At 55.3% G+C, this 20,101-nt stretch overlaps 3 protein-coding genes across 10 annotated transcripts in view; 2 read left to right on the top strand and 1 right to left on the bottom strand.

Moving 5' to 3' along the window:
• Positions 1–13,736, bottom strand: part of TAFA3 (TAFA chemokine like family member 3) — a 21,981-nt gene extending 8,245 nt beyond the window's left edge. For 5 of the 6 annotated variants that reach the window (XR_009531149.1, XM_060090281.1, XM_060090280.1 and 2 more), the window contains exons 1-2: positions 13,239–13,736; positions 802–859 (exon numbers count right to left, since the gene is read on the bottom strand). The gene's annotated coding sequence lies outside the window, so the exon portion shown is untranslated. Of the gene's footprint in view, positions 1–801; positions 860–2,096; positions 2,134–13,238 lie in introns of those variants that run through there. The other variant, XM_060090277.1, reaches the window with a different exon arrangement.
• Positions 5,731–11,329, top strand: PPM1J (protein phosphatase, Mg2+/Mn2+ dependent 1J). Of its 2 annotated transcripts, none has more exons than XM_060086535.1 (10): positions 5,731–6,070; positions 7,674–7,788; positions 8,542–8,619; positions 8,906–9,018; positions 9,294–9,378; positions 9,968–10,086; positions 10,290–10,353; positions 10,510–10,617; positions 10,729–10,880; positions 11,025–11,329. In XM_060086535.1, exons 1-10 carry the CDS (start codon positions 5,745–5,747, stop codon positions 11,170–11,172), a joined length of 1,308 nt encoding a protein of 435 aa, XP_059942518.1. In that variant the 5' UTR covers positions 5,731–5,744; the 3' UTR covers positions 11,173–11,329. The 2 variants fall into 2 exon arrangements, with proteins under 2 accessions (XP_059942518.1, XP_059942514.1); XM_060086531.1 differs by having other exon boundaries at positions 8,332–8,619.
• RHOC (ras homolog family member C) lies at positions 13,636–19,996 on the top strand. Of its 2 annotated transcripts, none has more exons than XM_060090274.1 (5): positions 13,636–13,742; positions 17,230–17,393; positions 17,925–18,045; positions 18,348–18,478; positions 19,387–19,996. In XM_060090274.1, the coding sequence occupies exons 2-5, from the start codon at positions 17,238–17,240 to the stop codon at positions 19,558–19,560; spliced, it is 582 nt and encodes a 193-aa protein (XP_059946257.1). In that variant the 5' UTR covers positions 13,636–13,742; positions 17,230–17,237; the 3' UTR covers positions 19,561–19,996. The 2 variants fall into 2 exon arrangements, with proteins under 2 accessions (XP_059946257.1, XP_059946258.1); XM_060090275.1 differs by lacking the exon at positions 13,636–13,742 and adding an exon at positions 13,934–14,308.
• Positions 19,997–20,101: the final 105 nt, after the last annotated feature.

Here is a 20,101-nt window from a genome sequence, read left to right as displayed (position 1 = left end):
CTTACTTCACTCTGTATGACAGTCTCTAGGTCCATCCATCTCATTGCAAATAACTCAATTTTGTTTCTTTTTATGGCTGAGTAATACTTGATGTGGACCATTTTTAAAGTCTTTATTGAATTTGTTACAATATTGCTTCTGTTTTATGTTTTGGCTTTTTAGCCGCAAGGCATGTGGGATCTTAGCTCCCCAAGCAGGGATTGAACCCGCACCCCCTGCATTAGAAGAAAAGTCTTAACCACTGGACTGCCAGGGAAATCCCTCTCCCTATTGCTCTTTAATCTTTTGCGATTTGAACCACGGGAAGGTACTAGCAACTCAGCTTAAACAAAATATAAATATAAAAAGGAAGAAATGAAGTGGAGGCTAATAGAAGTCAAGTGACTTGCCGAAGGCCAGGCAGCATGTGGGTAGAAGACCCTGAGCGCAGAAACCTGCCCTGTTACCACTGGACCACCTTGCTTCTGCTCTCTTCCCCTTTCCTTCTCCTCCTTCACCCTTGATGGTTTGAATCTCCCAAATCTATCCCAGAGAGCGGACTAGAAATGGAGGGAACCCCAGTAAATCAGAGGCACAGAGCAGCTGGGAGCCACCCAAGCACAGAAGGGGCATGAACCACCCCGTCTGCTGCACTGCTACCCCTTGGGGCATCACTGGGCTCCCTCAGGTGCCAGCTTAGTGCTGGGAACACTAGAGGCCAAACCAAATGCCAGGACCCGGCTGCTCCCTTGGGTAGGGTGCTTGATCTCTGTCTACCCACCTCTCCCCCAACTCCCCCTCTTCAACTGTCTCCTCACTCACCTTTTTTGGAATCTTTTATCTTCTGTCAGTTCATCCACTGGCCTCAGATTCACTGTTCCTAGACAAATAGGAGAGATTCTTGTGGTTTGCAAGGGACAGAGGGAGCCCGTGGCCCTGCAGGGGGTGGAGGAGGGCCTGGGTGAGAGCAAGTGGGTGGACTGGGCACTGAAGTAGTGCCTAATTCTGAGGTTGTTCCCCAAGGTGCCAGGAGAGGGGGCAGAGTCCCTCCTCTGCCCTGGGAATTCGCAGAGGTCCTTGCAGACTCTGGGAACATGTAGGTTGGTAGGCCTGAGAAGAGAAGCTGGAGGGAGCTTCTCTGTGCCAGGAGTGAAGCAGGGTTGATGGTAGGAGGTATCTAAGAACCCACCCTGTCATCTCTCTGGCCTTGGGAAGGGGCTGAAGGCCGGGGAAGAGTTCCTGAGCAGAATCTGACAGCCGCTGCTGGGAAGAGGCGCCTGAGAATAATAACCCCTGAGGTCCTGAATCCTCTCTGCCTCCTCCTCCTCCTAGCCCTGCTTCACACCTGCTTCCTGGACTGGCCAGGAGCTGGCTCAACTATGCTGCCCTCAGCCCCATTCCCACTCTAGAGGGCTAGAACGGGAGTCCTCCAGGTCTCTGAGCCTCAGCGGCTTCAGCCCCAAAGCATCTCCATTTTTCCCAAGACCTCCCCTCCCTCAACCTCCAGAGGGAGGTGGAACTGAGGCAGGTAGGATGGTGGGGCTCAAGAAGGACCAAGAGCCATGTGTCCTAGCTCCCCAGAGTGAGAGCCCAGAAAAAGACTGCGGGGGCAGATGGAGGAAGTGATGCCAAAACCCCTGGGATGGGTGTGCTCCACGGACAGAGAGCTTCTAGAAGTACCTCTTTTCTGAGTAGGTATCTCCTCTGCCTGCCCCCTTCAGGAACCTTTGTTTTGATCATTACAAAGGCAGCTGTGCTTTTTCTCTGGCAGTCCCCCAACCCATTTCTCTCTGAGCTGCCACACCTCCAACCCAACTTTCCCATCTCTCCTATGAACCCCAAGACCCAAAAGACCCTGGAGTGGGCATTTGGGGTGCCTTCTCTGGCATTCTATTCCTTCCCTCAGAGAGAGCTTGAGAAAGAAGCTTCTGGGGTTTGTTCTCAGGCTTCCACACTCCTGCCTCAGTTTCCCAGGCTGTTTGCCTCAAACCTCTGCATACCAGCATGGGGTTGAGAATGTGAACCACAAGATCCTTTAACCTTTCCCTGACCTCTCCCGCCCCTGCCCCGCGCCCACTCAGTCCTCCCAATTCTGAGCTCCCACGCCTGGGACCTACCTGCCCCACGGCGGTACCCACGGGTTCCACCCGCCGGCCTGAGGTTCTCCTCGCCTCTGAGCCCGGGACCGAGACTCCGAAAGGCGGACTGCAGGCGGGAGCGGTCAGCTCCGGTGCTGTCTACTCCGGAGTCCTGTCCCCCTCACCAAGTTGCTGCGTCCCCGAGGCGGAGGGGCTCTGGCCAAACTGGCATCACGGTCATGCGGGGCCCGTCCTGGGCACGGGGGAGCTCCGGGCCCGCTCGGCCAGCTCTGCAGAGCTCAGCCTGGGTCTCTCCGAGGCTCCCGCCCACCGGCCTGGGAGCTCGTGGCTGCCGCCGCCGCCTCTTCCTCCTCCTAGCCCGGGGCCGCCCCCGCTTCCCTAGCCCCGCGCGGGCGTAGCCGCCGCCGCCTCCCAGACAGCGCCGGGCACCGCGCACTGCGCTCCGCCGACCCCGCGGGCACAGCGACCCCTGGCGCTCGAGGCAAGACCGGGGAAGAGAGGACAGCCCCGTGATGTGGTCCCTGGTATAGGCAGGTAATTCAGAGCGGTCCCTCAAGACTCTGGAGGTCTTGGGGCTTGGGGTGGGGTGCTGAGTGTGAGGAGTGCTAGCCCAGACTCTCACGGGTTTTGAGCCTTGAAGATTCCCGAACTGCACTGTCCAATACGGTAAATAACATCTTAAATTAAGTTTCTCATTTACACTCACAACATTTCAAATGCTCAATCACCACATGCAGCTAGGGACTACTGTACTGGCCAGAAAAGATATAGAACATTCCCACATTGCACAAAATCCTATTTCACAATGCTCTTTTAGATTGCTATGGTAGCCCTTCAGTGTTAAAATGTTAAAATCCAGGAGGAAATAGCAAATGATCTCTACCCCAGGAGCGGTGTCCTCTGGGGCAGGAAGGACCTGGGGAGGCATGTGGGTAGGGGCCTGGCAGGCAGGAGGGCTTTGGTAGGCCTGTGGATGATGGGTATGAACCCCAACTTGGGAACGAAAACGCTGAGACCCAGTTTCTTCACCATAAAAATTGCAATGTAATTGCAATTGTATAGTGTGTAATTTTTTACAGGGTGAGATTCTGGATGTGAAAGTATTAGACAAATGAGAGAGGAAGTGGTGGTCTGTGAATCTGTCTCTTGATTGAAGGACACCCCTCTTAGTTTAAGAGGGCTTTGGGGTTGGAGTAATGGGGAGGGGAGAGGCAAAGGGAAGAAGCCCAGTTCCTGGCTCTGAGCCACTGCATGTGGCCTAGGATAAAGGGACTTCTCTCTCTCTCTGTCTTTTTAAAATTAATTAATATATTTATGTATTTATTTTGGCTGTGCCCGGTCTTAGTTGTGGCACGCAGGATCTTTTTTATTTTCAGTATGAGGACTCTTAGTTGCGGCATGCATGCGGGATCCAGTTCCCCCACCAGGGATCAAACCCGGGGCCCCTGCATCAGGAGAGTGGAGTCTTACCCACTGGACCACCAGGGAAATCCCTAAAGGGATTTCTCTTGAGGATGCCCATTTCCCACCCCTAGCTGAGGCCTCGCACACTCCTGGCAGGACCAGCCTCTGAGCAGTTCTCAGCAAAGAATATCCTACAAGGCTGCTTCTTCCCACTCTATCTCCCTTTTGCCTCTCACTCTGTGCTGCCTCAGGGATGAGTAGAGGTGGTGACCTTCTCACCAGGTTCTGGGGCAGTCGTCTGAGGATGGAGGAGTTGTGATGATGCCAGGAATAGGAGGTGAGAGGTTCAGGGAGAGGAGAGTCTTAGGATTTGGGTACGGTCGGAGGGCTGTTCTAGAGCCCAAGGGAGCTGTTGACATCCCTGCTGACCATCTGTTGCTGGAACTAGGGGGCCTCTGGGCCCTGGCTCTGTGGCCCACTTGCAGTCACACCATGATGGGTGTTGTGAAGAGCAGGGATTATGGAGCTGGATGACACGGAGAAGTGGTAAGCAAACTGTCCCAGAAACACTGAATAATAAAAATAGCCGAGATGTTATATTTTTTTCTTCTATGGCTTGCTGCCACTGTTTATGCCATTTATCTGTGAGCTGGTTCCAGTTTTTCTCAAACAGGAGGGAAATACTCATAGCAGCAGCATGTTCTTTATCTCCCTGTCTGCCTTGCCACTCTATGTGCCTTTGGGTCTGACTTTTTCTGGTTTTCTTTTCTTCTTTTTCCTTCTCTCTGCCCAAAGTGCAGGCATAATTATAGAAGTCTACAAACCTGAATGACCATTGTGAGATTTGTATTTGGAAGCTACCAGAAAAGACACCCCTTCTGGGGGTACAGTCTAGCCAGGAACAGAAAGGGTCATGGTCAGGAAGCACCCAGCTGACAAGAGTCCAGAGGTGGAATCCCCACCATGAACTGGGTGCCAGTCCCTGAGGACTACCCTGACTTGCATTAGGACCATAAGGGCCTTGTCCCCATTTGAACCATGTGTGGGGTAGGAGGTGTCTCTGGAGGCCTAACAATCAATTCCCAGGCTTAGGAACATAGCTGTTCCAGCATCAGGTCAGTACCACCCTCCCCTCTCAGGCAGGGACTTAGCCTGGCCTCTGTCTCCCCCCGGTGGCAGCCACAGAAGTTGTTCACCTGGACTGTTCTCAGCCTTTGCCTTAAGAGGAGGAGGGTGGGAGAGGAGGAATACTCCCCTCTTCTATTCACCTACCTCTTAACCCTTCCTCTCTGATCTAGATAAATCAGCTTGGTTCTTAAGAATAGGTGTGGGTGGCTGGGGAACGGACATGGGCATGAATTTCCCACTGGCTGTTGACCTCCTGGAACAAGTCATGTAAAATGACAGGAGCATCCAGTCCTGCGTCATCCATAAAACGAACATAATAAAACCTACCTTGCAGGGTTAGTGTGCAGTGTAAAGGGCCTAAAGTATAGAAAGTGCTTTGTAGAGGGCCTATTATTAGTAAGTCCTCAATAAATGTAGTTATTGTTATCCTTACTAACAGTTCTGCTGGGGTCAGGGGAGGTCCAAATATGGGCAGAAATTGGGTCCTGAAAAAAAAAAAGTGGAGTCGGAGTGGTAACTGTTTTGCCGGATCTAGCGGTGGTCTTCACGGGGAACAGCGCCCTCGGGAATCCAGGAACTTACCCAGCTCCCTAATTCAGGATGATTGGCTCCAGCCTGCCTTGTTACCACTTCCACACCACTCCCAGCACCAGCTCGCTGGCCCTCACTCTCACTCCGGCAGCCCCAGCCAGAGGTGTTACCACACCTGGAGCTTCACACCCAGCGGTCGCTAACGGAGATCATCAGCTCCATCACCCTCTGGGCAGGCTAGCCACAACGAACCCAGGGCGAGGAGGCACCACCCTCCCGTCACAATGGGGAAGTCCTAGCTGATGAATATAGAGCAAGGCTGAAATAAGATTTCTGTTCCCTTCCTACAATAGCAGACCCTTCTTCCCCCCAAAAAATGGAGGCGGGAGAAGTCGGAATGGGGCTGGGGAGAGGCCGCGAACCGGCGGGGCTGTTCCCGGGGTAGCCCCGAGCCGCAGGTAGTTTTCCCGGGGACTGGCCCTGCGGCCCGCGAGCCAATGGTGGGGCCCAACTGACCGGAGCGAGCACCGCCCTTCGAGAGCCCTAGGGGGCGGGGCCTGTCTTGGGGCGGGGCCACGGCCGAGGGCGGGGCAGGGAGGCAGCATGCTAAACCGGGTGCGCTCGGCCGTGGCGCACCTGGTGAGCTCTGGGGGCGCCCCGCTTCCGCGCCCCAAGTCGCCGGACCTGCGCAACTCGACCTCGGCGCCACCCGCCGCCCCTCCACAAGCTCCCAGAAGCCCTCCGGCTAGGGCTGGGAGCGGGAGTGCGGCGCCCGCGAGGACAGTAGAGGCTCGAGCAAGCTTCTCCCGACCGACCTTTCTGCAGCTGAGCCCTGGGGGCCTGCGACGCGCCGATGACCACGCTGGCCGGGCTGTGCAAAGCCCCCCGGACACTGGCCGTCGCCTGCCTTGGAGCACGGGCTACGCCGAGTGAGCGCCCCCGGGGGCACCCTAACCAGGATGGGACTCCCATTCCCAACCTCCTCCCCACCTCGGCATCCCGGGCGCTGGGACGCATCCCCCGTCGCCGTTCTCGGTGCCAGGAGCTCCTTTTTCCCAGGACCTTTGCTGTCCTCTGGGCTTCGGGCCGCACCCACTCCCAGCCCTTTCTTAAGTCGGGTGCAGCTTTTCTCAGGACTTTCTAGCTCGCTGACTATCCTCACCCGCGCCGCTTCAGGACCTTGTTCTCTCCCAGAGCCCGGAGAGTGGAGGGCCCGTGAACGATGAGTTGGCCAGTTGTCAGTCGCGGCCCGGTAGTTTAATGGCTAAGGGAGGAGAGGTTTCAAGGAGCGGGGGTCCCTTTTAATATAGGAGATGGCGGCTGGAAAAACTCCTTGGGCTTCCCGACCCCAGCGCCCCAGTTCCCTGTCCCTCTTACCGTTCCCCTCCCCCTCCACACCCAGAAATAGCCCGCGACACCAGGCGGCCGCCGGCTTCCCCAGGGGCGGGGGAGGGGGCCGCCCGGGGAAGCGGGAGGGCCCCCCTTTGAACACCCCTTGGCGGGTGGACATGCCCTGGCCAGGCAAGGAAGCGGACCTCCGGGCCAGAGCGGTGGGAGTGGCGGCAGCAGCCAGCTTGCTCCAAGGCTGCGTGATTTTTTTTTTTTTTTCCTTGTTTGGTTGTTTGTTGGCAGTGCAGGATCTTAGTTCCCTGACCCGGGGACCCGGCAGTGAGAGCGCGGAGTCCTAACCACCGGACCACTAGGGAATTCCTACAGGGCCGGTGGATTTTTAATGCATCTGCTGGGAGAGCAGAGCACTGAGGGAGATGGGGGCGCTGAGGGGCTGAGGGTGGGGGCTGGTGGACCCGCGGCCCCACTACCGGCTCCTTTAACTTCCTATTTGGGAAGAGTTTGGGGTTATGTGGCTCCTGCGCAGTCCAGGGAGGCTAACACTCCTACCCTATTTCAATTCCTCTTTCCTGATCTGTGCCGGAGCACTTACTCATTGCCAAACAGCAGAATCTGGGACTTCCCTGGCGGTCCAATGGTTAAGACTCCATGCTTCCAATGCAGGGGGCGCGGGTTTGATCCCTGGTGTGTGTGGGGGAACTAAGATCCCACATGAGGCCAAAAAAGAAAAAGAAAAAAAAAAGCAGAAACTTTCACTGGATGATTTTAGGATGAAGGTGGGTGTGCTCATGAGGGTGGGGTGGGGTGGGGTGTTGTGGACAAGGTGCTAGAAGAGTTTTTTGGGGTCAGAGTGGATGCAGGGTCTCGGCAAGCCAGGAATTAAAACCTCCTTCCCTCCATCCAGGTCCTCCCCCAGTGGCACCATTAGGGAAGGGATGGGAGACCTGAGGTGGGAGAGTGCTGCTGTGGCCTTTCTAGGAGGTGGTGGAGCCCAACACCCAGGCAGTACTCCTTGTGCCTTGCCCTGCCTCCCTTCTCCTCCTCCCTCTGGCCTGGTTCCCAGGTGGCTGTGACCTTTCTCAGCTTGACCAGTAGGCCGGAGAGGGTATGTGCGTCTCAGGTGGGAGTTATTCCAGGACCTGGTCTGGTGTCCAACCTGATGTGGTCACTTTGGCCTGACAGGGTCATCAATGCTGGCAAGAGTCGGCACAATGAGGACCAGGCTTGCTGTGAAGTGGTTTATGTGGAAGGTCGGAGGAGTGTTTCAGGGGCACCTAGGGAGCCTAGCCGAGGCCAGGTAAACTCCCCACCCCCTTTCCTAACCTCCACAGGAGACACCTATCCCCAGGGATTCTAGGCATTCGGTTTTAATCTGAGCCATGTGATAGACCTACCCCCTAACTCACTAGCTTTCTACCTTAGTGGCACAGAACCTTTATCTGGCATTGATCAGGTAGATTCTACCATGTCAGTGTGAATATTTAGTTTTCCACTTAAAATGGAGATGCTCATGTATTCATTGATGATTTAATAACTACCATTGCTTATTTTTGCATGTTTTATCCTCTGAGTTTGACTTTTTTGATGCTTTGCTTTCAGACACAGTATGCCTTTGGTGAATGAATGAATGAATCTCATTTGCCTTAAATACCAAAATCTAACCTCCTCTCTAATGTTTATATGGATGCCCAGAGTCTTGCTCTTTTCCCTGCATAACACACACACACACACACACACACACACACACACACACACACACACACACACACACACACACACACACACACACACACACACACACACACACACACACACTCACCTCCAACTTTTCCTCCACCAGGGACTCTGCTTCTACTACTGGGGCCTGTTTGATGGGCATGCAGGGGGCAGAGCTGCCGAAATGGCCTCTAGGCTCCTGCATCGCCACATTCGGGAGCAGCTAAAGGACCTGGTAGAGATACTCCAGGACCCCTCGCCACCTCCCCTCTGCCTCCCGTCCACCCCGGGGGCTCCAGGTTCCTCTGATTCCTCTCACTTGGTTGGTCCTCAGTCCTGCTGGTCTTCGCAGAAGGAAGTGACTCATGAGAGCCTGGTAGTGGGTGCCATTGAGAATGCCTTCCTGTTCATGGTAAGTGGGTGGCCCGGGCCAAGGGCTTGCCAGGCAGACACTTTGGTCAACTCTGTATGGGAGTCAGGTGGCCTGAGGAGGTGACGCTGAGAACCCATAACAGCTTTGAGAACCTGAGCAGAACTTGGTTCAGAGGGAGGGAGAAGTGGGTGTTATACCGATGTCTTCCCTACTGTCCACCAGTGTGGCTTGCCTGGGCCAGTTTATTTCTGCAGATGTGGGCGGGTGGCTGTGTGTCTGGAGCCTCTTCTTCATCCACCCCCTTTGACCCTTCCTCATATGGCAGGATGAGCAGATGGCCCGGGAGCGGCGTGGCCACCAAGTGGAGGGGGGCTGCTGTGCACTGGTTGTGGTCTACTTGCTAGGCAAGGTGTACGTAGCCAATGCAGGTGACAGCAGGTATGGGGTGGGAGCTTTGAAAAAGGCTGTGTGGGGGAGGGGTCAAGCTTCTGGGATGGGGGAACAGAAGAGAGTGACGTGGTGGGTGTTAACATTCAGAGATTGGAACGGGTCAGGAGGGATCACAGATATAAGGAAGGGCCTGAAATAGCTACGAGGGGAGGAAAACTGGGGGTCTGGGTGAGGGACGCTAAGGGAGGGCCTTGTCTTTTTGGAACTCTTTATATGAGGGGGTTGCAGAGAGCCGAGCCCAAACCTTTTGTTTCTCTGGGCAGAGCCATCATTGTCCGGAATGGAGAAATCATTCCAATGTCCCGGGAGTTCACCCCGGAGACTGAGCGCCAGCGTCTTCAGATGCTTGTAAGTAGGAACTAAACTCCCTACTCCCATTCCTTACTAATCTTGTGCCTCTCTGTACCCTGTGTCCCAAGGACTCTCCGACCCTCACCACGCAGACAGACCGCTCCTTACTGGGAGCTTACTGGGAAGGCCACTCCACAGACTATGGAGTGCAGGGCTGAGCTGGTGTGGAGGATGTGGCAGGAAAGAGCGTGGGCTGCTCCAGTGCCTCCCACTGTGGCCCTAACTGAGGAAGGAAGTGCGGTCAGAGTCGGGGAAGGAAACAGCAAAGGCCCTTAAGGGGCAGGATAGCTTAGTGCTTTAAAGCAATGGCTCTGGAGCTGGGCTGCCTGGGATTGAATCCTGGTTTGAGTACTTTGTGTGATCTTCAACAGTTCCCTGAACTTCTCCATAAATCAAGAGTTCCTGCCTTAAAAGTTGTTGTGAGGATTAAATGAGCTAATATATGTCAATAATATTAGAACAGTGCATGGTACACAGTAAACTCCATTTAAGGGTCCGCTATAATTAACATCACCTCTACATCAGGGTGTACTGTAAACCTAATGCCCCCTGGCCCTCTGCTCTGTTTGGCTGCTCCCAACACCAGGGCTTCCTGAAACCAGAGCTGCTGGGTGGTGAATTCACCCACCTTGAGTTCCCCCGCAGAGTTCAGCCTAAGGAGCTGGGGCAGAGGATGCTGTACCGGGACCAGAACATGACTGGCTGGTAACACTTCCCTCAGAGCTGGGGCCCGTTTCCATGGCAACACAACCAGTCCCTCGCCAGCAGCAAGGTGGAAGCTGGAGGCTGGGCCAGGCTGGGAGCTGGGGGAATGCGGCCCTTCTAAGGGGTTTGTGTAAGGGGAGTGGCTCCTAGGGGAGAGGGACTTTGATGCCTGGGTGATGCCTCCTGTACTCCCCCCTCCCCAGGGCCTACAAAAAGATCGAGCTGGAGGATCTCAGGTTTCCTCTGGTCTGTGGGGAGGGCAAAAAGGTAAACTCCATGGTAGAGGTGGGAGAGGGCAGGAGGACCCACCACAACTTGTCTAGGGAGGTGGAGGTTCTACCCAAGGGTAGGGGTGGAAAGGGTCCACGGTCCCAGAGAGACTGGGAGAAGGCTATAGTAGTGTCCCCTCCTCATTTCCTTTAGGCTCGAATGATGGCCACCATTGGGGTGACCCGGGGCTTGGGAGACCACAGCCTCAGGGTCTGCAGTTCTACCCTGCCCATCAAGCCCTTCCTCTCCTCTTTCCCTGAGGTGAGTCACATGGGAGCCTCCTTAGCCTTCCCTGCTCTAGGGGTCTCAGGCTAGCTTTCTCCCAAGGTCGCTTTATCCCCAAGCTCCCTCTGCACCCTCTCTCCCCACCAGGTACGAGTGTATGACCTGACGCAGTATGAGCACTGCCCAGATGACGTGCTAGTCCTGGGAACAGATGGGCTGTGGGATGTCACCAGTGACTGTGAGGTAGCTGCCACTGTGGACAGGGTGCTGTCAGCCTATGAGCCCAATGACCCCAGCAGGTAGGGGTTGTATGGCGGCAAGGGGATGACGATGGGGAAGGAAGGGACACAGGGAAGAAATGCTTGGGGACCCTCATGATGGCCTGTGTATCCATCTTCCCATATACATGTTGGTACATGAATGTGCACATGTGCTTCTGACAGGTACACAGCTCTGGCCCAAGCTCTGGTCCTGGGGGCCCGGGGCACCCCCCGGGACCGTGGTTGGCGTCTCTCCAACAACAAGCTGGGTTCCGGGGATGACATCTCGGTCTTCGTCATCCCCCTGGGAGGGCCAGGCAGCTATTCCTGAGGGGCTCAGCCCCGAACCTCCCTCCACCATCCCAGCCTCTCCATGCTTACCCTTCTCCCAACCCAAATTCTGAAGTTGTCTCCTTGACCTTCTTTAGTGGCAGTTTAACTGAAGAAGGGGTGCCAGTTAGATCCAAAATTTTAGCTCTTGGCAAATAAACCAGATGGATAAATGTGTGTGTCTTTATTTTCTTTGACTAAAAACTGTCCCAGTTGTCTCCAGAACATCTCCTAGACATCTCACAGGCACTTCAACTCAACATTCCTCCAACTGAATTCATTATTTCCTCCACAAATATGTCCTCTCCCCACTCATCATCTCAGGGGGCACCAGCTCAGCTACTCAAGTTAGAGTTCTTGGAGTTGAGCACCTTTGGCTTCCGTTTCTTCCTCATCAAGCTAATCAATCACTAAGTATTGTTGATTATATATTTTTAAATATATTTCTTAAAAAAATTCTTTTTTTAGTTTTTGGCCGCGCTGCATGTGGATTCTAGTTCCCCGGGGTACCAGGGATCGAACCTGTGCCCACTGCATGGGAAGCACGGAGTCTTAACCACTGGACCACCAGGGAAGTCCCTTAAATATATTTCTATTTGTCCATCCCTACAGTCACTACCTTAGTCCTTCAGTATATTAGCCTCCTAATTGTCTCCAAGCCACTCCCCTGCTTTCCCCAATATATAATATACACAGCAGCCAGGGAGCCCTTTCCCCAGGGTGAATCTGCGTTGGTGATTCCTCTGAGAAAATACTTTGGGCTCCTTACTGCACCTAGACCAAAATTGACACTCAACTCTTGAGCATGACATATAAATACCTTCATGATCCGGCCACTGCTTCCTTCTCCGGCCCTGTCTTCTGCCCCACCCCGCCTTGTGGTTTCCACAACTCTGTGGGTCTGGAGTAGCTCCAACTCATTTAAAATCTACACATCACCTCATCCTGAACGCTTCACCTGTCCTTCCACAGCCCACGCCTGCCCCCACTACAGTGCTCGCCTCTTGTACTGTAACTGTCTATATGAGGAGTTGGTACGGAGTAGCAGTTAAGGAGCAGGGGCTTGAAAGTCCTGCTGTTTGGGTCCTGGTGCCAAACCCAGTACTAGGTTTGCAATCTCTCTGAGCCTCAATTTGCTTTTTGGAGAAATGGAGATAACAGTACTACCTCAGGAGGTAGTTTTAGAACTAAAGTAGTTTATGTATGTAGAGCCAGGTCCATGTAATAAGGGTTCAATAACTATTACCTATCTTTAAGTTGTCTGCATTTGGAATTTAGATTGTAAGTTCTTTGAAGGCAGAAACTGATATGAACTGAGCACATACCTCAGTTTATTGAGCCAGTTAAGAGGCCTGGGACCAAACTGCACTGCACCTCAGTTTCATCATTTAGCAAATGTGTGGCTTGCTCTTCAGATCTTTAAAGTCTGTATGACTTCTAACATTCATTCATTCAGCAAATATTTGTTGAAAATCTATTATGTGCCACACACTGCCGGACAGTGGGAAGGGACAGGTTGGAGGATCACAGTGGGCAGTAGGGAGAGAGACCAGCTTTGGAGCCAGACAGGCCTGACTATCTGAGTTCTTGCTCTGCCACATACAAATGGCAAAATTAAGCCACTTAAGTTAAGTCACTTAACTCCCCCGAGCCTCAGTTTCCTTACAGGCAAAAGGGGATGGGTACACTTAACCTAGAGATCTGTGATGACTATTAGAAGCTATGTAGTGTGCCCTGCACAAGCTAATGAAATGTGAGTAGACTTCCTCATCCTCCATCCACCTCCTCAGGTACCTTTCAGGGAAGAAGATACACGTGTTGGTAAATACCCAACGCACAAGTCAGGCGCGGCTAGGTGTCCCTAGAGGCACAGAAATAATATAACGGGGGTGGCAACTGAATTCCCAGCTGGGGATCCAGAAAGATTCCAGGGTGGAAGGATGGGTAGGAGTTGGAAATTCCAGGTAGGGGGAAGGAAGGGAATTGTGAGGTGGAACCAAGTGCCCTGAATCTCAAAGGTTCTGAAAGGTCTCCAGGCCTGGGGGGATGATGGTGGGTTGTACTTACTCCGCAATGATCCTAGGAGCAGAGGGTGGGCATCTTCCGCGGCCTCCTCCGCGGGCGTCCCCGAAGACGCTTTTTCCAGTCCCGCCTCCCGCGAAGCCCCAGGTGATGTAGGCGCGGGTGGCCGGTTGGCCACGCGAGGGCAGCAGCGGCCCTTTCCTGACCCCACCCCGGGCGCCTCTCAACTTTCCCGACGCCGGTCCGCCGCTAGGAGCTGGAAGGTGGGGCAGAGGCAGAGTCCTCAGGGGTCCCGTTCGCCGCGCCTCGCCCCGCTACCCACTCCTCCACAGTCCCAGCATCTCCCCCAGGCGCCGGGGACTCTTGCTGGGCGACCCTCTGGGGCCGTGAGTGGGGGCCGTGGGCGGGCGGAGCCAAGGGCCGCCCGGCCCGCCCCTCCCCGCGAGTCGCCCCTCCCCGCCGCGGCGCTGGAGGAGGGCGGGGCGGTGCCCCTCGGGTCAGTCTCTGCCTCCGGCACCGGCCGCGCAGCTGGAAGCGGCGGAGCGGAAGGTATCCCGGGTTGGGGCTCTGGGCGGCGGGGTCGTCCTGGGAACTCATCCCCAGGAGAGCACTTCCCCCCTTCTCCGCCTGGCAGGAGCTCGGGGCGCCGGCCGGGGAGGGGCTTTGGTCCGAGCGCGGGCCGCCTGTCCTCCCTCGTACGCGGCGTCTGGGCGGTGCTGGGGTCGGGCCGGCTCGGCCCCTCCCTGCCCTCCTGGGCTGCAGTGAGGGGCCCCGGGAATTGCCCCGCAGGGCCTCTCGCCTCTTGGTGTCCGAGTCGGAGTCAGTTCCCTTCTCCTCCTGGCTTCCCGGAACCTGCCCGGCCGGGCGAGGGGAAAGACGGCAACTTGGGTCTCCGCGAGGGAGCCCCAGCGCAGACGCTGTAGCTCCCAGGCCTGGCGGCCCTCTGTGGACCTGGGCTTGGGTGTGGGTCGGGGCCCGAGTACGGGTTGAGGTGGGAATTCCCGCCAGGCCGGTGGAGTGGCGGGAATAGGGGCGGGTGTGACCGCGGGGGCTGCCACTGCCCCGGGGGTCTGGACGTCGCCCTAGATGGTTTCTGGAGCCGGCCTGGAGTGGAGGTACAGGAGATTGGGAAGGATCCAGCCCGTGTGTGCGTGTGTGTGTGTGTGTGTGTGTGTGTGGTTTTCAAGTTGAGGGGGAGGTATCTGATTTCCTCCCTAGACCTCAGGGGTGGTGGGCAGGGTACAGCAGAACCTGGTTCATCTGGAAATCTAGAGAATGATTGAGGAGACGGCAGCTGTTTTATTCCAGGGAAGGCCCCAGAAGTTCCAGGGTCATTCCAGGCCCCGTGTGGGGTTTGGTTGTCCCTCTTAGGGTCAGTGGGGCAGTTCCTCAGGGGCTGCCTCTCACAGGGAGCTGTTGTTCTCGCCATCTTGGCTTTGGGCCTGGTGGCCTGGCCTGGCCTGGGCCAACTACTCTTCTGAGCCTGAAGGGAACGTCTTCTAATTGAGCTGGGGGGCTCTAGGTCATTTAATGCATGCCCTTGCCCTGGAGTTCTGGCCTCTGCCCACCACCATCTGGTGCCACCTAAACTGCCTTGCCTGGGGCGGGCATCCTCATGCCTAAGCAACTGGTATTCACCCCAGTGGTGAATGCTCTCCATCCCTCCATCAACACTGCCCATACCTGGTTGAGGCTACCCCAGCCTGTCTTCCCACAGTTGGACCAATGGAACCTGTGGGAGTAGGTGAGGGTGCTGGTCACCTGGGTGGAATTTCCAGGGGACCCCCTTTTGTTTCTTTTTTTTAAAATTAATGTATTTTATTTATTTTTGGCCACGTTGGGTCTTCGTTGCTGCGCGGGAGCTTTCTCTAGTTGCGGTGAGCGGGGCCTACTCTTCGTTGCAGTGCGCCTGCTTCTCATTGCAGTGGCTTCTCCTGTTGCAGAGCACAGGGCTCTAGGGCGCGCGGGCTTCAGTAATTGTGGCACAGGGACTCAGCAGTTGCGGCTCGCGGGCTCTAGAGCGCAGGCTCAGTAGTTGTGGCGCACAGGCTTAGTTGCTCCACGGCATGTGGGGTCTTCCCGGACCACGGCTCGAGCCCGTCTCCTGCATTGGCAGGCAGATTCTTAAGCACTGCGCCACCAGGGAAGCCTGAGACCCCCTTTTCTGAAGGGTGGTTTCCATTTTTGGAGGGGATCTGCTGGCAGGGTGAATGCCTTCTTGCCTGTTTTTGGGGTATCAGAGAGAGCCCCTGTTGTGATGAGGAGAGTGTGGCCGTGCATTCAACTCCTATAAATTCCCTCTGATTCATGTCCACTTGTCCCTATCCCACTGTTGTGCATGTGTGTGTGGAGGGGAGGGAGGCCACCCGGGATCCCACTGCTGAAGAGAGCTTGCCTTGGGCTGGAGTATTCGCTCCCTAAAAGGCAGACCAAGGCAGGGCTGTGAGGTGGTGGTGGTGTGTGGGGCGTAAAGGAGTTCAGCCTAGTTTGACAGGATGTGGGACTGAGAAAAAGCCAGGTTTGGGGCAGAGATCAGGTTACCGTCCCCTTCTTTTTTAACTGCTCCCTGTGTGGTTGGTGCTGGGACTGGCCCTCATTTGTCTCTTTTTTGGGGGCTCCTCCCAGCACCGGCTCCAGCCCCCGCTTCTCCCAACAGCCTCGACTTCATTTCAAGCCCAGAGCCCGCCCTCTCTTCCTCCTGGGCTGTAGGCCTGGGAACTCCAGCCGACTGGAGGTCAGCTCCTCTCCCCAGGGAAGGAGGAAGTGAGGCTCAGCTTAGGTTCGGGGAAGCTGGGAAGGTGTGATGAACTGTGCAGATGCTCTTTGGTGTGTGTTGGGGGCAGGGGACACATGGAAACCCCAGGAAGCTGACTCCTTGCCCTGAGTCACAGGGAGGGGTGGGCAGGGCCTCAGGGTGAGCTGGACAGAGTGGAGGAAGGGGCTGTTCCAGGGAGTGGGTGGAAGTGATTCCCTAGTGGATTATTCTCAGTCGCTCTGCTGTGGTAGATGTGTGGCTCCCTACAGTGTGGTCATTGTCCCCTGCCTGGGGCTGAGTGACCCAGTGTAGCTTCCAGGCCCAGTAGGAAGCAGGGGGAGGAAGGCAGGCTGCCCGAATGTGGGCTGTGGGCACTGCCTGGACTGAGCCTCCTTTGTGTGACTCCGGGCTCTGGGGACCGGGACAGGGTGGGCCAGGGAAGCCTGCTGGCTGCTGCCACTGCCTTCTGTCTGGGTTTCCCTCCCTCTGCTCTCCTTCCCACCTCTGGGGTGATATGTAGAAAAGCAACAGACTCGAGAGTCACACAGCCCTGCTTTGAGTACCATCCCTGCCACAACTCTGAATTCGTTTCTTAACCTCAATGAATCTCACTTTCCTAGTTTGTCAAAATGGGGAGCTCACTACCTACTTTCCAGGCTTCTGGGGACTGAGGGAGGTGATTTTTGTCCAAATGCCCACCACAGTGCCTGGCACCTAGGGGTGTGATAAATAATCTTTCCCTTACCCCCCCATATGGGTAGGGACTCTTCGTTTTTCACTGGGCAGGCATGACTTGTGCGGACTGAGGGACAATGTGTTCCAGATTGGACCTTCACAATTATTAAACTTTAAAAAGTATCGAAATCCTGGTAACAAATACATCTGACTTGAAACCGTGATATGTAGAATAGATAAAAGCTTGCCCTTCTGGACACGTCACTGGTCCCTGAGCACCCCTCTAGGTGTCCAGGGGCCCACAGTTGGGGAGTGGATTAGATTAGAACTCATGCTTTTTGGCTCCCAAGTGGGTGGTTCTTCCACCTCCCATTTCTGTATTCTAACCCATGGGGGAGACCTGTCCCTGACCTTGAGATTAGGAATTTCAAGCTCAGTTGCCCGACCAATTGGTTCTTGGCAAGAACATGCCTGAGCAAGTCCTTTTCCCTCCCTCCTCTCCCTTCACTGGATGCCTCAGTTTCCAGGGAGGGCTTGGGGGCCCCAGAGAAGTGTTTGTGGACTTACTGGCTTTTCCCAACATCCCCACTGCCTCTTCCCTACCAGCCCCAGACATGGCTGCCATTCGAAAGAAGCTGGTGATCGTGGGGGATGGGGCCTGTGGGAAGACCTGCCTCCTCATCGTCTTCAGCAAGGATCAGTTCCCAGAAGTCTATGTCCCTACTGTCTTTGAGAACTACATCGCAGACATAGAGGTGGACGGCAAGCAGGTAAAGGCGAAGAGCCCCTTGGAATCACGCCTGCCCCCATCACTTATGGACCTGGGTTGTCCGTGCTCACCATCCACCCAGGTCCTTGCTTCACTCTCCCTGCTGGAACCAGTGGAAGTTAGGAAGTGAAACTGCAGTCTTAGGAAATCTGGATAACCTCCTGGTTTTTTACACACTGGCTCTGTAATCTGGGCCCAGTCCCTTTGCCTCTGGGCTTAAGCTCCCCGAGCTGTGAAATGGAAATAATGGTAAGGCCTCCTTCGAAGGGTTTTTATGAGTATTAAATAAAATAGTGGCGCTCCCAATGGCTGCACAAAGATCAAACGCTGTTGTCTCGGGATTTAAGAAACTCACCTTAGTTTATGTTGTATGACAGTGATTAGCACTATCCCTGGCACATAGTAGGTGTTCAATAGGTAGATGTTCAGTGAACTTAAGGGACCGGGATTTCAGAGAGGACCTCTGGGTGGCAGGGTGTGGGGTGTGTAACTGGGGCCCTCAGGCTAGCTAAGCACTGGCCCTGTGTGACAGGTGGAGCTGGCTCTGTGGGACACAGCAGGGCAGGAAGACTATGATCGCCTGCGGCCTCTCTCCTACCCGGACACTGACGTCATCCTCATGTGCTTCTCCATCGACAGCCCCGACAGCCTGGGTGAGGGGGTTGGAGGGAGGGGGCTGAGAATCAACCAACCAGAGGGAGCTCTTGCCTTGGCTCCTTTCAGCCATCTTCAGAAGCTGTGTGGGAGGGGTGCTGGGGAGCCCCATTAGCCTCCTTCCCTGTGGTGACTCTGGCCCTCGGAGGGCTCAGGGGAGGGTGTGTACTGTGAGGTGGGGGTTGACCTGTGAAAGGGACTATCATGCTGAACAGCCTCTAAGACTCTGCCCTGGGGAGACAAGGGGACGCCTTCTAGCCTAAGTGGAGGCACCAACACCTGTTGGGACGTGTCTGTGCAGAAAACATTCCTGAGAAGTGGACCCCAGAGGTGAAGCACTTCTGCCCCAATGTGCCCATCATCCTAGTGGGGAATAAGAAGGACCTGAGGCAAGATGAACATACCCGGAGAGAGCTGGCCAAGATGAAGCAGGTGGGTGCAGCTGCCAGGCTGGGAGGCCTTGGGGAGGAAGGTGCCCTCTGAGGGCTTGTAGGCTGGTGAAGGAGCCTCCCTCCTACTGACTCCCCGTGTTAGAAGTGACACTAGCGTCCACCTCCTACCCCCCTGGCACCCCCATCCTGGAGAGGGAGAACCAGAGAGGCCCTTAGGGTCTGACCCAATATTCGATGAGACTGTCAGAGGACGGTGACTTGTCCAAGGTCACTTGGCATTTTGTCTGTTGTCCACTGTTTGGCATTGGGGCTATTAAGATGAATGAGAAAATCCTTGCCCTCAGCGAACTGGGTTCTTACAGTAGATGTTTTGCTTGAGGTATGCAGGTGGAGCCATCAGAGTATACCTGGGGAGGTGTGTGGGCTGCTGTGGATGTGGAACGGAGGGTATTATAAGCTGCTGGGAAAAGACCCAGAGTGAGGGAGCTGGCTTATTTGGGGACCTGGTAAGTGGCTTTCTAGCCAGAGGACGAGTTGATTAGGGAGAGCTGCCAGGATAAGGAATCTAGACTATTCTTTGAAGATAATTATGGCAAAGTTTTAAACTGGGGACAGATATGGTCAGAGTCAGTATGTTAGAAAAATGATTCTGGCAGCCATAGAGGATGGATTGGAAGAAAGTGAGAACAGAGGCCGGGAGGTCAGTCAGGAGATGGTAGATCCTCACTCAGGCAAGAGAAGAGTGTACCGTGGGGTATAGGGCTGATGGAGAGAATTTTGAAGGTAAATATGAGTCTTGGGTCTCTAGCCTAGAAGCTATCCATGGTGGCTGGGGCTTGGATGCTTTGTGGGGTCAGGGCTGGAGGAGATATTTGTTCTTGTTACAAATATGGGTGAGGTGCACCTAACCAGCAGCTTCCTTTGACCACTCTCCTTCTACCTTCCCAGGAGCCTGTTCGATCTGAGGAAGGCCGGGACATGGCAAACCGGATCAGTGCCTTTGGCTACCTTGAGTGCTCAGCCAAGACCAAGGAGGGGGTGCGGGAGGTGTTTGAGATGGCCACTCGGGCTGGCCTCCAGGTCCGCAAGAATAAGCGCCGGAGGGGCTGCCCCATTCTCTGAGATCCCCAAGCCTCCCCTCCTCCCCCACCTCCCTTCACAGGGGTGCAGAAACTCCCCCTGCCCCCAGCAGCCCCACCCTATCAGGGATCCCTGCTGAAGGCTCCCTTTCCTAATTCCCTCCTGCCCAGGACTGCATCGCGCTTCCCCAGCCCTGACGGTGGTGGCCGTAGGCCCTGTCTCAGCACTCTGGGAAACAGAGCACAGTCCCTCCTCCTGTTGCCTTGGTCCAGGGGTGGGGCTCTTGATCCCTTTGGCCTTCCCCAGAGGATCATCACACCAGCACTTTATACACTTCTGGCTCACAGGAGAGTATCTGGGGTAGGGGACTTGGAGGGTGTAACCCAGAGTCCCGGGCCCCTGGTGTTTCTGCTTTGGACAGGGGCCTTGCATCTGGCTGAACTTGGTGTGGGGCATGAATAAAGGCCACAGGCTCCAACATGTGTGTGGCTTCCTGTCTTTCTCTCCTGGTCCCTGTGAGCCTGGAGTCCCATCTCTCCAGGGTGCTTGCCAGGCTGGCCCCCTGTCTGCAAAGGCAGGACTC

Source organism: Mesoplodon densirostris, chromosome 2 (genome assembly GCF_025265405.1).
Source record: "Mesoplodon densirostris isolate mMesDen1 chromosome 2, mMesDen1 primary haplotype, whole genome shotgun sequence".
Classification (NCBI taxonomy): domain Eukaryota; kingdom Metazoa; phylum Chordata; class Mammalia; order Artiodactyla; family Ziphiidae; genus Mesoplodon; species Mesoplodon densirostris.
Note: the sequence above shows the minus strand (reverse complement) of the source record. Positions and strands in the feature narration are given on the sequence as shown.

Excerpts from the sequence above, each read along its gene's own strand:
- PPM1J (XM_060086531.1), top strand. The coding sequence starts at position 5,745 with ATGCTAAACCGGGTGCGCTCGGCCGTGGCGCACCTGGTGAGCTCTGGG. Across the intron at positions 6,071-7,673 it reads TGGAGCACGGGCTACGCCGA|GGTCATCAATGCTGGCAAGA; the intron begins GTGAGCGCCCCC and ends TTGGCCTGACAG. Across the intron at positions 10,881-11,024 it reads GAGCCCAATGACCCCAGCAG|GTACACAGCTCTGGCCCAAG; the intron begins GTAGGGGTTGTA and ends TGCTTCTGACAG.
- RHOC (XM_060090274.1), top strand. The coding sequence starts at position 17,238 with ATGGCTGCCATTCGAAAGAAGCTGGTGATCGTGGGGGATGGGGCCTGT. Across the intron at positions 18,046-18,347 it reads CGACAGCCCCGACAGCCTGG|AAAACATTCCTGAGAAGTGG; the intron begins GTGAGGGGGTTG and ends GTGTCTGTGCAG. Across the intron at positions 18,479-19,386 it reads AGCTGGCCAAGATGAAGCAG|GAGCCTGTTCGATCTGAGGA; the intron begins GTGGGTGCAGCT and ends CTACCTTCCCAG.